The sequence below is a fragment of the Triturus cristatus genome, chromosome 2_2 (assembly GCF_964204655.1).
Source record: "Triturus cristatus chromosome 2_2, aTriCri1.1, whole genome shotgun sequence".
Lineage (NCBI taxonomy): Eukaryota > Metazoa > Chordata > Amphibia > Caudata > Salamandridae > Triturus > Triturus cristatus.
Genome location: NC_140582.1, coordinates 293,757,789 through 293,774,950, shown reverse-complemented (window position 1 = coordinate 293,774,950; position 17,162 = coordinate 293,757,789). Strand labels below are relative to the sequence as shown.

Sequence of the window (17,162 nt, the reverse complement as noted above, 5' to 3'; positions counted from 1 at the left end):
GAAAAGAACACCATAAAACAACCAAAAAACAGAAGAGTGTTTTCACAACACTGACTCGTCTTCCTCTCCTTCCCCCTTGTTAGCAAAAATGCCCAGTTTCTATTTATGCACCAGGGCGAGCCATGCTCTGTCTTTGGATTGAGGACTGACTAGACATTTCACTGGAGGGAGGGCAGTTACCTCCACTCCTTGCTCCAGAAGTATTCTGCTTTTTAGTCCTTTTTGTCCAGTTCAGGTCACCATATCAGCTGGTCTGTTGATGACACACCAAGTCAGCACCTTCCTCTTTTGTTCAAGCTTGGTCTTCCAGGTTGAGAAGCCCAGGGCGGTTACGTTAGAGTTTTGGGCGGCAAATAGGCAAATGAGGACCAAAAAAACAAAAAGCTTGGTCTTCCTCCCTTTACCTCCTGGGGTTCCCTTGTTCCTTTTCTTGTGTCCCGTTTTTGGTCTTATTTCCAGCATCTGAGTTGGTTCCTGGGGATCCTTTTTATTACTTCCTGTTGACATCAAATAATTAATTTTCTCTCTTTGTATATGTGTGTGTTTTCGTTTCCCCTCTCTATCTAGATTGTCTTCTCTCTTCATTAATTTCTTGACTAGTTCTTCCTTTCTTTCTAGAAAACTCTGACTTTGGGCTTCATTTAGAGTTACGGCAGCAAGGGCACAAACGTTCACCCTCTCAATTTTGAGTCCTTCACAACGACGGTGTCCCCACTGGTTATGATGGCAGAAACCCCACTTTAACGGTCGGACAAATTTGGGGCAGTCGGTGAAGGCGCATCAGACCTGTTTAAAGTGAATGATCTGATTTACTTTTCATTCCGTTTAAAAATGTAAACGTTTTAGAATTTCCTGAAAATGTGCCATCAGCCTGAAGAGAACTTATCTCAGGCTTAGTATCGGGCCACCTGAAATGGTAACAATGAAGGCTGCTGTTCCATGGGTAAGTATTGGAAATTCTAGGCCTTTGTTGCAGCCAAGGGAGCAACTTTATTTTTCCTCATAAGGTAAAAGTAAGAGTAGGCAGCAACTAGGCTTTTGGAACAAAAACACTCTGTAGTTTCAAATGACTGGAAGGGTTTTGCGGGTGGATTAAGTGGTGAATGTGTTGGCAGTAAAGCTTGGATGACGCTTATGAATGTTGGCTTTCACCACCCTCTTCTTGTATTGCTGGAAGTTGCAGGATCAAACAAGTTCTTCCTATTGAAAGGGAGGCCGGTGGCTTTTTTACTGGTCACTGTTTCATATCCAGGGTGTGAGTGATAACGCTTCTTGTACTGCCAGACTTGAATTCATTGTCACATTCATTGTGCTGGTGAAGTCCTTTCTTTTTCCAGGTTCAGCAGTAGCTGGTCCTCTTACTGAGCATAGTCCAAGAGCAAGGAGTTGTATCTGTCAGAGGCGGAGCCCCCAACTGGCCATGATGGCATTAGCCTTCCCTTGTCTCAGGGAGAGACCGTCAGGGTTGTATATCTTCTTCTGTACATCTCCAGACTCTTCATCACTTTGTCCTTGTGGAAAGATGTCACTTTAGCCTTCGGGGAAACTGCCATACCTCCAGAACTGGGCTGTTCTAGTGGGCCCCACACTTGTTTCTAATGCCTTTAGATATGGCAGGCTTGGAGACCGGCTACTTCCCAATCTCCAAAGATGCAGAAGCTGGCTGTCAAAGTTCAGTTTAGTTGCATGGCTTCCCGCTGCTATGTAGTTTGGCACCCGAATATCTGGAGCTTCACTTTTCTTGCTTTCTTCCTTCCAGTTCCCTCGTGTTAGGCAGTTAGTTAGGCAAGGATTGCTCTTTGAAACTCTTGACGAGGGATTCTGCTCGTTTACATCTACGCTTATCAGGACTACTGACGGTTACATTGCCCTTTGGAATTGGGCAAAATTGCGTGGGACTTTTCGGGACTTATCCAGCCCTCTAAAAATACTGGAGAGATTTTGGGCTAATCCTGGGGTCTATGTATTTTGGAAGATTGCAGGATTCTTGAATAAAATAGCTCAACAGTTCTTGGAACTTATGCCCTGACGAAGTTCTTTTGGAACGAAACGCGTTGGCTGATGACCAATTTTAACACTACAAGCATAATAAAGGATATATTTTTGAATGGATTTGAAGCTTATTGAATATTTCCTGGTGCACCTTCCTTCTTTGTACGCAAAGGATTGCTCTAGATGTTTGGGCTTCCTGCTCAGAAACCGTCCACTTGATATTTCCTTCACCCCTTGGCCAGCTGGGTTTCTCTGCTCATTTATTGGTTGTCACGACAATTTATACTAGCTTGATCCATCTGATCAGTAAGGACTCACAAATGCTTATTTCATACATATTATGTACTTACAAAACTGTTTTGCTTCTTTATGAACAAGAACATATACTCTCTCTGTCTGACGACCCTTGCTGATGTACCTGAAGAAGCAGATGACTGACACTGGTTTCTCTTTCTTCCTCTTCCCCTTGTTCTCTTTTACTTGTATCTTTCTGCCTACCCTCTCAGCAGAGTGACTGTGATGACTGGGATTCTCAAAGAAACTATAGCCATTTGCTCAAGCTTGACAAACACGTTTCAATCCACTCTGTTCTACCTTAAAAAAGTAACTGGAGAGGGCAAGCCTAAGCGTAGATGTTGGACATGCCTGGATGTGTTGTACCTTCTTGCAAAGCTTTGTATGGACACCCATAGACAGAGGCTTTGTTGGCACCACGTGGTGGAAAGGACGACACATGCTGAGAAATGAAACACAAATGTACGAGGAGTCAGCGAGCTGTAAATTCTAATCATACATCAGTTATCCAACCAATGATGAATGAAGATGTTATTTTTTCAAAGTTTCTAGTATTACCGAAATTCACATGGCGAACGTAAAAGGCCAGTACAAACTAAAAAATAGGGGTGACCTATTTTGAAAGGAAGATTCTATTGTAGAATAATGCAGGAAAAATATTTGTGGCACTCAGATGTATTAAGTGCATCCCCGCTCGAGTCAGTAGATTGCAAAGAGATAAAACACCTGCTGGTGCTGAACCTTAATGACTGAAAAAGAGAACAGATTTCATCTTACTGGGAGAAACAAATTAATATATAGAAAAAAAATATTATTTCCTGTTGGCTCTGTCAATAACCTCCTCTGAGGTAGCTGTGCGTTCCATAAATTGAATTGAATTTGAATTTAGTTCTTGCTCTCTCTCCTTCACAACTGGTTCAGAATGCCTGCATCACATTTAGGACCTGGAAAAAAACGTTTCCAAATTTAGAACTGGCGGCTATTTTGAGAGAGGTGGTGACTGTTGCAGTCACTTTATAAGAGTTTTCTGACTGGACCAGGTGTGAGCGTTCCCCTCTAAGGTTTCCCAGCTGAAGGGTGGATCATGGCACATAATTAATCAGAGAATGGCTGGATGAGTGTTGTGAAGAAGGCATAGAGAGAAAGAATAAGGGCTTAGGGTCCCATGCATTTGGTAAAAGTGGTCCCAATTAGTAACTTTTACCAAATGAATCGGGTTTTTGCGAACCGACATATTTTCAAACATGTTGGCTCTCAAAATTCGGATTCATAGGGGGTCGCAATTTAACCTACTGCATTAATATGCATGAGCTAGGTCATAAACTGCGACCCACTATGAATTGCTCACAGGGATGGTGATTGGTATTGCTGATGCTCTGTCCTGATGGTAATATGAAAGTAGGCATCTTGGAGATCTAGATATGTTCGCCTCTGATTCAAAGCAAGAAGTGTGGCTCAAAGATTAGTGGAGAAGTGTGGCTCAATGGTTAGAGCGGCAGACCCTGATGCAGAGGTCCGGCCCGGGACCAGGGTTCAATTCCCGCTTCGGTGGGTCTTGGGCTTAATTTCCTCGGACCTGATATTTCTCGCCTCGGTGCCTATTCTAATCATTGGTCCCACTCTGCAACTCTGGGCAATAGCTTGCTTAATCTCCACAACGGCCCCAACAGCGCAGGGGATGCCTGGCTGCACCTTGGGGGTGCCCAGGAGTGGGCACTTCACAGGGAAAGCCAGGATGGGTTCCTCTGCGGTATAAGTACAGCACCGGGACACCTCCGTTGGTAGGTAGCTGCGCGCTTTACAAATGCCAGATTATTATTATTATCTGTCCAAAAGTTACCATATAAAACGTGAACACTATCAGAAACCAGTCAAGCTCAAATGTGGCTTGACTAGGCCTGATGCATCCGTTTTGTTGATAACAATGAAGTACCTGGAGTAACACCCCAAATACCTTCTTCTGATTTACAACCAGTTTGATATTTCACATAAGAAGAGGAAGCTTCTGAATTTAGTCTAGAAGCAATGATTAGGGTTTCTAAAATTTGGAAGGGTAAACTAGAGTCAGATTCCTTTCCAAAATAATTTTCATTAACTACTGGCCTTGTGTGAAGATCACTGAATTTCAAAAGGGGTGAAAGATGCTAAACTCCCCACAGGGTGTCATGTAGATAAGTTGGTTGTGTCTGTATAACTGGTAGACTGAGTTATAGACTTGTCCTTAGAACAAAGTCAGTGTTTTCTGGAAGACTGATTGCAGGCAGACGAATGGTTCTTTTCAGAGATCTGCCTGGCCATAAAAATTTGAAAGCATGGAAGGCAAATACGAGTCCTTTAAGTTAGATTGAGGAAACAGAACTCTATGATTTAGCAGTCTCTGCCTCCAATTTATTTCGCAAAAACCTCATCCATAGAAGGTGAAAAGAAAATTGTATTGGTTATGAACAAATCCAAGACCTTGTACAAAATATTCACTTGCAGGTAATACGTTTTCAGCCAGGAATGCCTGAGCATAAACACAAGGCCATTTATAGTGCTAGTCATAGTGGCTATCACATATTTGTGGATCTGTAACTGCTGCACAGCAGCTTCCTTGGTGGCCGGAGACAAAACTCTTTAGCAGCCTTAGGTGGAAGACGTTCTGCTGTTTCAAAGATAAAACATTAGAAAGAATAACTCAAGATGTAGCGAAGAGGACCAAAAAACGCAGGAAAGACTTTAAAAGAGAACAATTGCTGCAGGGCGTCATGGAATATTAAGCAAGCAAGCAAAATGGATCCTCTTGGCCTCTTGTTGAGTAGTAAAGGAGAGCCATATTTGGGTTGCAATGGGCCCATCATGTCCTGGTGGAACTGTACCTGCTGCACTATTGATAGCTATGCCCATAACCATCCGGCAAAAAGCCTGTACATAGCATGAATAAAGAAGAGCCAGACTAAAAGAAAAGCACCCAAGGTCAAAGAGCACAGTGTAGGTACATAAAATGGACTACTTTGCAGCCTCTTCTCTAAGGAAATCTTTGCATCCTAAGAAATCCAACCTGTGACTTGACAAATTTTCCTTACTTTTCTAATGCCCCTTTTTTAATTCTAGTCTTATTTTATATTTTTTTACTCATGTATGTTGTCTTACTTACAGAATGACTATCCGTTTTAGTCTTCCCACTGTGGACCCTTCCTGCTCCCTATCCCTTAAAAAGTGCATATGCTCTACATTTAAATTGTGTTTATGGATTGTTGTTTACATGATTGGCTTATCTGATGTACTGGTAAGTCCCTAGTAAAGTGCACTGGGAGTGACAGGGCCTGTAAATCAAATGCTACAAGTGGGCCTACAGCACTGATTATGCCACCCACAGAAGTAGCCACTTCAGTGTCTATGCGCAATTTGTAACTGCCATTTCGACGTGGCAAGTGCACCCACTTGCCAGGCCCTAACCTTCCCTTTTCCTACAAGTAAGACACCCCTCAGGTAGGCCCAAGGTACCCCTATAGGCAGGGTGCAGTGTATGTGAACGGTATAACATGTACTGGTGTGTGTGACAAGTCCTGTTAGTGAAATACAGTGTATTTCATTTTTCACTATTGAAAGGCTATCTGTCCCATAGGATAGAATGGGGAATACTTTGTAACATCTTACAAGTATAACTCACATTGGGACAAGATAGAACGATGGAGTTTAGTATGCCTGAACTCAGATAAAAAGATGCATGTTTTAGTAAAGATGATTTTTATATTGTGTGTTTGAAAATACCACTTTTAGAAAGTGGGTATTTTCTTGCTTAGCCATCCTGTGTGCCTCTGCTGGTTTGTGGATTGACTGTCTGGCTTTGGAGTGACAGGGGTTGGGGATGTGCATTCTCTTCAGACAGCCACTGAGGGGGTTGAGGTGTGTCCTGTCTCTTCTGGATGAGTCAGGGCTGGGCTGAAGTGACCTGGGCTGCATTTAGAGTAGTGAGAGGAGATGTCCTTGCACCTGAATAGGCCTCGCCTGCCTTGGAAAATGCTGTCTCCACCTCCTGCCAGGAAGCTGGGCCAGAGAGGACAGAACTGGTTTGGACTGAGCACAAACACTCTCTGCCCCAAGAGATCAGAGGGAAATGTGGTATAAATATTGGGGCCCAGACCCAAGAACTTTAAAACCAGCTTGGATCAAGGAACCTACCAAGGAGAAAAGCTGTAAGAGATGCCATGAGGAGTACTTCCCTTTTGCTGCTTTGCTGGGTTGGCCTGCAGTTGCTGCTTCTGCCTTGGGCAGTGAAAGGACTGCACTCAACTTTCTTCACTTGTTGCTGATTATCTCCAAGGGCTTGAGATTGACCTTGCCTCCTGTTCAAGAAGTCTCAGGGAGAGCAAAGACTTCACTTACCTCTGGGTACTACCTCTGGGACAGCGTATCTCAGTTGCCAGAGAGGGAAATAGCAACCCAACGCCGTCACCAAGACTGCCTGCGGTTCTGTGACCTGAAGGCACCGTAGAGGGCACTGCTGCACTTCACACTGCAACCCTGGTCTCACCAACGAGAATGACCACCACCGTCATGAAGCTGCCGCTGTGCACCGCGACCTGTGGGCATCACTTTGCTTCACTGCACCACCCTGGTCTCACCGACGACACCGTTGCCAGCTGACATCGCCGCCGTGGTCTGTGTCTTATTCCACACTGCAGCCACAACCCACCAATGCCAGACCCATCCACCGCTGATCCTCGATGGCTACCAAAGCTTGCACCATGACTGTCAGAACTGCCCTTCTTTGTACCGCAGCCCTGGTCGCACCGACGCTGCTGGATGACCGCCACCGAGCCGCTGCCTGCTCCGCAACCTGAGGGCACCGCACACCGCACAATTCTGCTTCACACCGCAACCTCAATGACCTGACATGGTCGACCGGTACTGTTGGATTTGGTTGTTTTCATCACCGTGTTAGCACCGGGCAGAGCTACCGACTTCAAGGAACTGCATTTTTGAGGTTAATCTTGCAGACTACAGATTTTGATTATTGTATGTCGGACTTTTATCGTTTTGGTCTTGTTTTACACAGATACATTTTGGATATTTTTCTAAACTGGTGTGGTGTCCTTTTGTAGTAGTTTCACTGTATTACTGTACGTTATGTGCCAACACTTTACACACTGCCTCTGTGATAAGCCTGACTGCTCGTGCCTAGCTACCAAGGGAGTGAGCAGCGGTTATTTCAGTAGTTGTTTATTCCCATTATCGTAACTAGGAAAAAGGATCCCTACTTGGACGGGGTAACAACCTGCCAACAAAAATCCCCATTTCTAACAGTGTACAATTGAATTAGGTAGCATAAAACTTCTGTTATGGCGGGCAAAGATGTCCCCCTGGGGGCAATGCTCATTACAAAGGCACATTATATATTACAAGCAATGCAAACAATAGAAAGTGATAGCAAATTGGGCAGAGGGTGCTTCCATTAATCTTTGCATACACTGCAATTTACTTCCAATTGTTACTGCAGGTAATTATTTTAGATTGTAGTAAGTAGTATGGTTAAAGACTTCATGATGATTTGTGGGGATTTTATACGGAGTTTACAAACATTCTATAAGCAAGTGTAAGCAGTGTAAAAACATAAAATAGGAACATTATGTTTCTCCTGAAAGTGTACGGTCCCTTGACGTGCCTTTGTAAACTTTTTGTAAGCTTTTTGGTGTCATTTCTTATGACTACATGAAAACTAAAACATCAAAATCTTGAAATAGTTTCGCAAGAAAACATACACAAAGACAACGAAAAACCCTGTTTATAAAAACAATTAAAGCTGCAACTCGCAGAGCACATACAGGACTGAATAAGAAATGTACAAAATACATTGCTATAGAAAGGTTGAAATTGAGGCCTTGTGCAGTCTTATACCGATGTTAAAAAAATACATAAAATGTCTTGATATTAGAGCTGCTTGTTGACATCGCTGGCTTTCATTAGGGCCTTTATAGCCCTCGCCCTCATTTCAAGCTCCAAAAGCTCAAGCTGCTGTGCGGAAGGCTGAACATCAGTCGTAGCAGAAGTGGCAATGGCAGCAACCTCTACTGCTTTAGTCTCCTCTGCAAAGCCCAATATCTCATTCACACTTTTCTCTATGTCCATTTGCAGTTCATCAGGCTGGTCAGCTGCAGACTTAGGAACAAGGACAGGCATGTCCAGGACATCCTCTTCATTTTTCTCCATGCCTTCAATGTCGCTATCATAGGCATCCGCATTTATGCTGATTGCATCGCTGTCTTCCCCCTTGCCTGCAAGCATTAAATGTTCCAGATGTTAATAAGTGGCAGAATGATCATGCTAAAACCAAACGTACTAATTACAAGTGGCCTCTTTGATGAGGACGGTAATAGCAGCTACCAATCACATCTGGTTCAAAATAAGAAATTACCAATGGAATCGGATTTAGAATTACAAATTCACCCAGTAAAGCCGATTTTCCCTAACTGGAACCTCAAGGTTCATCTTGTAATGTTCATTGGCGGCTGATGAATAAAAACAGTGGTGTGCGGGGGGAAGGGAAGGCACGATGGGGGGGCGCGACTGGGCGGGGGAGACGCAGGGATAGTAAAAAAAAAATAGAAATATAACTTACCTGATGCTGATTCTTCTGCCTCACACCTGCTTCCTGGTCCCAGCAGTCCCTGGGACAGCATTGGACTCCCCATCCAATGACAACGCTGCTCTCAAACATGAGAGCAGCACGGGGATTGGCCTGAGTGGGCTGGGCCAACGCTCGCTCAGGCACAGGAAGTCTGTGCTGTTTCTCCAACCCAGCTGTACAATACAGCCCGGTTGGAGAAACCTAAGTGCACATGTCAGTTTTGGCTGGCCTGAGACAGCCGGTCAAACTGACAAGTGCACTTAGAAGTGCACAACACTACTCCTCTCCCCCTCTTATGGCTTGGTCCTGCCCCTCCCTGCACACGCTACTGGCTCAGCCAGCAGCTGAAAAATAAAATGATAATGAAATATTATTTTATTTTTCAGCTGCTGGCTTTGAGCCATTGGTAATGGTAAGGATTTTCCCTTCACCCAGCAATAACAGTACACCTGGTATTGGTACCTCTAGATGGGGAAATACCAGCCATTTTGCTGGGCCAGTCGTAATAAGGGCAACATCCATTTCAGAAGAAATCTGTCTCACTGCACTTGATTTTAGTGACCAGTTACAATCCTACACACTACTTTCCTGCCCTTGGAGTCAACGCAGGTTTACAATAGGAATGTTTTTCTTTGATACAGAAAACAATATGCTGGAAAGAACAGAGGCTAGATGTGTCAGAGCAAATCTCTTTGGGTCTTATGGCAAAGACAGAATCTTTCCATGGTCTGACAGGCTCAAAGTCTGAGGTGTGAAAAACAATGCGCAGTTTTTTATTCCAGGACAAGACCATTTCAGTTCTAGCTTGGAAGTATGGTTGTGAGTAAGAATGAGTGAGCCAGAGTAAGTGTGGGAGTGTAAGTGTCTGAGTATGTTCGTGAGTTAAAGTTTCAATCACTCACAAACATACGCACTATCATACACACACTCACACATTGAGAGAAACATCACTGAATTGTTTTTACGTGCCTTAATTCCTCTGCTGATGACTCCTCCACAGACACGGCAAGGCACAAACCAAAATGCTGGACATAGGAACCAGTATGGCATCGTTCCAGTACTGCAAATGAGGAGCCAGGCTGCACAACAAGGGCAGAAACAACAAGAGGAAGGCCCAATTCATGCCCTCTCCCAGCTTCTGATAGTGGTGGAAGCACAGCCTTATCAAAAGCTAAGATAGAATGTGGGATTCTTTCCCTGCTGCTCAGTTTGAATCCTCACTGCCTTAGGGACGCTCTGATTGGCGCCTTGACTGCCACATTTAGCAGATATACTGTGCTGCCCGGAGCATGCGGAGCATGTATGTGAATAATGTGGATGGGACCTGCATGAGGGGATGCAGGTGAATTATTCCCCTCACACAAAAACAATGCAGATATCCATTTGCAGAGTTCTGGCTTCTTAAACAGCACTTTGCAGATGGATCATGGCTCAAGCGCTCAAAGTCCTGCTCCGGCATCAAGAGCCTGTTGAGGCCAAGGTCAGACTTTCACACACAATCTTCATGAATGAATGTCATGTTTTCAAGGACTTTGCTAAATAAAATAAATACCGTTGTGGGCTATTACTATTACTGAAGCTTCACAGGTAGCAGGGCACCGCCTAAACACCCCTGTTAACAAGCTACCTTGGCAGTACACAAAAGGAACAGAAGTTAGGGTACAGTGGTCATTAATGTTAACTGTAACACTGGTGTACAGCATGGGGCCTGGAGGAGAATGTATTAGATTAGGTTACAAAGTGGGACCAAACTGATGCTAAAATGGACATGTAACATGTGACGGCAATAATCACCATATTTTTTAGGGAGGTTCTGGCGGCAGTTAAGATTATATAAGGCTATACTTTCCTAGCAGACCTAGGAGTGGCATTTCTTGGAGTAAGCCAACAGGGCATGATAGTCATCAGAAAAGGGTATAGGTCCTTAAGATGGCAGTGCTTAGGGACAACTAAATTGGCAGTAGTGGATAAATAAAACAGGAAAGACCCACCCTCTATGACTTAGTGGCACAATGGTTATGGAACATCTAAGTTTAGAAAGCAAAGAAGAAGCCAGATTTGATGACACCTGGAGCCAATGCTGAATTACTTCGGATTACATGCTGAACTAACCTTGCTCTCCTTGAATTAGAGCTTTGGGTCTCTTCCCAGAGAGAGCTAAGGGAGGACAGAGGTTTGCAAGAAGATATTGCGGGCATAAAACCAGCTCGCATGCCATGATACTAGACCAGAAAAATGGGGGCACAATCAAACTACATTGTGACTGTATTACTGATACAGACATGGAGCAAACGAGTTGGGGGAAATGGAGGACTGCTGAATATTGTTTTTATTTTTTTTAGGTCTGGTGTTAGCCAAGAGTTTTGATTGTACTAAAATATGAATAATATACTTAGATATAGGGGCTTTCAGCACCTCTCTTAATCCAATTGTCGGTTATAGTGTCTTCACATTTTTCTTACGCCCACTGAAAGCCTGTAGTTGCTACATGCTGACCCACTTCCCAGCATGTAGCAAGGGCACTGGGTCATCCTACTGAAGCCACTGGTTAACTTCACTTTAAGTGATTGCATTTTGCTCTCTCAAAAGAAGCACACAAGCTAGTTCAATTCAATGCCAGCGTTTTTGTTTTTCGTTTATAATTACTTTAGTGTTGCCTTTGTGTTTAGAGCCTGATGTGATAGCAGGACACTTCTAATGCATATTCGATTTTTATTAGATCCCATCTTCTGCCAGTGCTGTGGTAAATGCCTTTTAGAGTGCTTTGCTTTTCTGGCTATTACGACTTCACAGCATACCGAATTGTTTCCATTTGAAACTGTTCTGTATTGCTATCCTCTTTTTACTTTTTTTCTTTCACTTCTTCTTCCCTAAATATTTTCCTTCCTTCCCTTCTTCTTTGTCTTTCCTTCTTTCTCTTTCAATCTTGCCTTCTTTTTGTTTTTTATTTATCTTTCCTTCTCTCTTGAATTCTCTATTTCTCCCTTTCCTTTTTTCATTCTTTCTTCCATTCTCGCTTTCTTTCGGTCTTTTTACATTTTTCTTTACTTCTCTTTCTTTTTCTTTCTCTTTCCTTCTCATGCCTTCTTTGATTCCATTTTTCCGTTCTTTCTTTCCCATTCCTTTTTCTTTTTCTTTCCTACTTTTTCATTCCTTCTTTTACCTTCTTTCTTTCACTCTCTTTCCCTCTTTCATTCCTTCTCTCTCATCCTTCCTTCTCTCTTTCCCATATTTCCTTTTTTCATTTTCTCCTTTTCTCTTTCCTTCTTTCTTCCCTTCTTTCTTTCTTGCCTGCCTTCTTTCTTTCCCTTTAAGACTTTCGGGCTTTTTTTTTGCTTTCTTTCTTTCATGCCTGCCTCCTTTCTTTCCTTATTTCTTTCTCAAAGGCTTGCGGCCAATGCCAGGCTGATTGACTTTTTAAGTAGTTCACTACAGTGCCAGAGAGTACTATGGTAATGTGTTGCTTCTTTGAGACCAAAAAACCTTTTTTGCCTGTAGAAAATGTTGTTTTTTTAGATTGATGAGGGCCTGGCATATTCCCAAACAATAACGTTGTGCAAAAACCATGAAAAAAAACCAAGAATGGCCAGAAGGCTGGCGACCAATGTCAGACCGATTGGCTTTGCCAATGCTGGTTTATTGTTTGTCAATACGAGATCTCATTTGTATTATGCTGTAACTCCCACTTCAAAACGTTATGATGAAATTAATGTATCACTTTACTATATATTTAAAAAAAGCCAAAAATATTGTTTAGAAAAATAGCTTGATGGGTAAAAGAAAGACCATGTCACTCCAACGACTTAATTCCAGTGGAGATCAGCCTTTAGAACTGTAACTGAACTACTGCATGCTGATAAGAAATTTCAGTTGAAGCATTAGTACAATGTGTATGTATACATTACAAGCTGCCATCACGGCTCCTGGTTTTGTTTGATACACTTTCTGAGATATTCGATAAGTTAAAGTGCATTTCCTCCCACAGTTTTACATCAGATCCAACTTAGTCAATTTTTAATGATTTCTTTTTAAGTTCTATTTTGGTAGCACGTACAGCAGTTCCTGGAAAATGCATTCCATTATCTGGAGATAGATGATCTATTTTCCTAATTAAAATGTCATGATGTTTGAGAACAGAACATAAGTTTTAGTACAGCCAAAATACAAAACAAAACAATATTACTTGCCAGAAATATTTGGAAGGAAATGGAATCAAAACAGGAGTTTACTAATTCCCTGATTGCTCAGAATTTGCTGGGCTACAACGTTCGTCGCACATTTCTAGCTTCCAATCTGAGAGCCTACACTTGTAAACGTTATTTTCTTTGCTTGTGAATGAAACAAAATGTGCAAAACAATTTGAGGCACAAGTTAAATATACTGTATGATGGAGGGCACTTTCATAACATGCATGATATTGAAATAACAAGCATTGGCATAGCCAATAGATCTCGCCTTTGGGACCTTATAAGTGTTTAACCATGCAACAGTTAATGTTGTTGCACCAAAGATATTGTGCTGCATAACTAAATACTTATAAGGTCCCAAAAGCGAGACCTATTGGCTATGCCAATGCTTGTTCTTTCTAGGTTATACTATGAGACTCGCTCCTCTTCAGACTACAAACAAAATGTATCTGGCACCCCTCAGAGCAAAGCTCCACATGGCAGTACACTTTGCTACAGGCCACAAAAAAATGTACCATGTCACTCCTGTCCTACTAACACTTCAATAGCTCCCTACTGAAGCTATGGTATAGTGTAAGACATCGTACATCAGTCACAAATCCCCTTCATGTTTCCTCTCCCTATTACCTGGTTGCAAAATTGAAAATCTCTGATGCTTAAAGGGGAACGAGGAAGGCATAGTCCCTTCTCTTAGAGCCTTCCACTTCCAAGAAAGAACATTGAATGAAACAGGCCATCACAAGAATTGCTGCAAGGATCTGTAACTTTCTCACTACACTAGCATGTTGCATGCCCTCCAGTGTCACCACCTTTAAAAAGGGAATCAAAATCCTCTTTTTTCAAAGACTCCTTGGCTGAGGGTCTGAATCGCTCCATCTCACTCCCATCCCTATCAGCCACTGCTCAGGTGTGCAATGATTTCACCTGCCCTCCCTGTTTTGATGCTTAACTGTGATGCCGATTGGTATGGTAACACAAGAGAGTTATGCGATCTGAAACTGGCCTTTTTGAGTACCACAAAATTGCCCATTTGAGATCGTGAAAATAGCTGCTGCCACTTCAAAAAGCACTGTCTTAACAAGTACACCATGTCCTAATAAACTATCTATATCTTTTCAATTTACCATGTTCCGTTTTTGTAAAAAACGTTCGTGGTTGTTCGTTGTTAAAAAGAGGACATTGTGCAACACTGCAGAAATGTGTTTAAGGACCGTCAACACAAGAATGTGGAGATCAGTGGAGACATCATTGTTATCAATAAGAATACCACTAATAATATATTTTTAAATTGCGTTTCTTGCCTAGTGTCTCAGTTTTAACATTGCTAAGAGCTAGAAATACCGTGTTACAAATGTTCAATGCAATGGTACTCAATTTATTTGTACAGTGATTTAAAAAAAATACATATCTCAAGTTGTCCTGGTCATCGAGTCTGGATACATTCTGGAATTTGTAGCCCCTTTTATCCAATTATTAAATGTGGAAAACAAGTCCCAGAATGCAAAAAAAATCGAGGCCCGGGTGATCTTCTTACATAAGGACTTTGAAAACGTGAGAGTTTAGCTCAGCCTAAATCGCTGACCCCCAACCAACCCTTCCCTCACAACCAACCTGTCACGTTCACATACATTGGTGGGGGGTTAAGCATGTGTCCGCATGTGTGCAGAGGTTTAAGAAAAAAAAGTCGAAGGCCGGTTCAGCCATTAACTGTGAAGTCGCAGCACTGTGTTCTACCGCTGCCCGTTGCCAGGCTGGAAGTGGTCCGCTGGGAGCAGCGCTGCTTTCCAATAGCAGGGCTGGGAAAGCCTGAGGCGTGAGCTGCGTGAGCAGGCCTCGTGCACTCGGTCCCCTGTGCTCTCTGCGTCGGCGTTCCCGGGTTTGAGGCAGTGATGTAGGCTATTATTAGCTACCCGCTGTGGGGATTCTTCCCCCCATATCTTCGATGCATTGGAAGCCTATATAAATGGGACTGGGGGGGGTGGGGGAAGGGGTTGTCGTAGCAGCGGTATCAGCGGTATCCGAAAGCTCATGGTTAACTTGTTTCTCTACCAAACCCCTCTTCCTTGAATCTCATTGTTAAATTTTTTGCCCCAATATAAATAAATATCTCTAGTGTGATTGCTATTTATCGATATATATATGTGCTTGCTCGGTGAAATAATGATGAACTAGTATAATTATTCCACGTTAAACTGAAATGTACACTCACTTCTCTCGATTTGTAGGCTTTACTGAGGCCATATCACGACAGAGCCGCTAATACAGGGTTCAAATGGCGCATTTGCAAATTTGGGATAGTGTGGGGTTTGCAAATTAACAGTTGAGTAACTTGTGCTCACCTTGTTGTAAATTGGCTGCAATTGGATTAGCATTAGCGGAATCCATCTTGTATTTAGAGGCTATCTTGTCCATTTTGTGGAATCCATTTGTATTTCTGGCAGCCATTTTGCCTGCCATGTGCTCACCAAGAGCTGTTTCCTTCTTTACTGTTGTTTTCCCTTGTGCTCTGTTTAAAGGACTGGCTATACTTAGACTCTGCTACTCTTCACATGCGCAGAAGAGTCTAACTGTCCATGCATCTGTTTTTAGTCTGTAGCTGTCAGGTTGTTTCTACCAGAGTCAGCAACTGCTAGCTCCTCCTTTACTGTTGACTGTGCATTTCTGTATGACCATCTATGTGCATAACTCTTCTCATGTATACTTGTACCGCCTTTTTTCAGCCCCTGTGTGGGTATAAAAGGACCATGCTCTTTCTGTTCAGTGTGCTACTTCACTCAATACCGAAGGGTGCTGTTTGAATGTAGTTCCCCCTCATGAGGTTTATTAAACTTTGTATTTTCTATTCCAGTTTCTGTGCCAACTTCTTCCTATTGGTCTGAGGACTCTGTGCAGAGAAGGGCGAACCCCTTGCCTAGCTGAGGTCCACTTCTACAAATTGGCGCCCAACCAGTGGGGCTCATCGGCGACTCGGATGCCCAAAGGATTGGTCGCAACGAAGGATTGGAATCTCGCTCTGGACGCGATCGCTGCCCGATGAGACCCGAGTCTTGGCAACCACGGCGTTTTTCCTTTCTTTCTGATCTGACCATCCAGGTGGTGCCGGTCCTCGACTGAGATCTCTTCTGTTGACCCGCCGTGCAGTGACCATTTGGTCGATTTTAGAACTTGGCAGTTGGAACCTGGGCACCAAGTGATTGGTAAGTGTCCTTTTGCGGTGCTTGCTGTTGGTTTTGACGCCTGGGATTGGTAAGGTAGTTTAGTAACACTGTGGCTTTTGGATTGCGCATTTTGTGTTGGCCAACTTGGTTTGTTATGATATATATATATATATATATATATAAGTTGCAACCTATATAGGCAGGTAATGAGGAGAATTTTCTCTATCTGAATTGATTTGAACGGCACATCGTACTAAAGGTACCTTAAGTGCTACTTTGATTATAATACTGCATATTCTGCACTATTTTTGGCATGCCTGTTTTTAGCACACTTCGTAGGATGTGTTGCTTTTGTAGTGGTACCAATTTGAGACTCGATGAAGCACAACCGGCCCCCCCGGAGGGGACGCCTAATAGGGATATGTATATTAAGCATGGTCTTTCTTCTATAATGTACAGCACATTATGGAATAAATACACTCGTAAGGATCCTGAGTTGCGTTGGCCTATGTATGGGTCATTTGATTTACGAAAGATTGAGTATGTGGAACAATGTCTGTGTAAGCGAAAGACTAGGCAAGATATGTTTGATTGTGTACGAATGTGGGAGAAAGAAGTGTGTGAACGAATGAAGCGTGAGCAAGCTTTGATTGAAAAAGAACAGCGAAAGAACATTTATGTGAAAGCATTAGAGCTGAAGAACAAAGAAATAAAAGAGTTAAAAGAGAGAGAAGATAGGGAGCTCAATTTACAGGTAACTGGTCAATACGCTGTTCGGCGGCCCCTTTATCCTATACTTAATAAACCACAAGATGTTTCCTTATTATTATTTCGCCCTCCACCTCCGTATACTGTTCCGTCTGCCCCTCATGAGTCAGATGAGGACTCTAGTCCAGAGGAAGATAAGGCACGAGAAACTCG

At 42.9% G+C, this 17,162-nt stretch overlaps 1 protein-coding gene across 2 annotated transcripts in view; it reads right to left on the bottom strand.

Moving 5' to 3' along the window:
- Nucleotides 1–8,037: 8,037 nt before the first annotated feature.
- Nucleotides 8,038–17,162, bottom strand: part of CAAP1 (caspase activity and apoptosis inhibitor 1) — a 305,374-nt gene continuing 296,249 nt past the window's right edge. For both annotated transcript variants that reach the window (XM_085641336.1, XM_085641335.1), the window contains exon 7: nucleotides 8,038–8,543. In XM_085641336.1, the coding sequence (XP_085497462.1) occupies nucleotides 8,200–8,543 (344 nt within the window). In that variant the 3' untranslated portion in view covers nucleotides 8,038–8,199. The remainder of the gene's footprint in view (nucleotides 8,544–17,162) is intronic.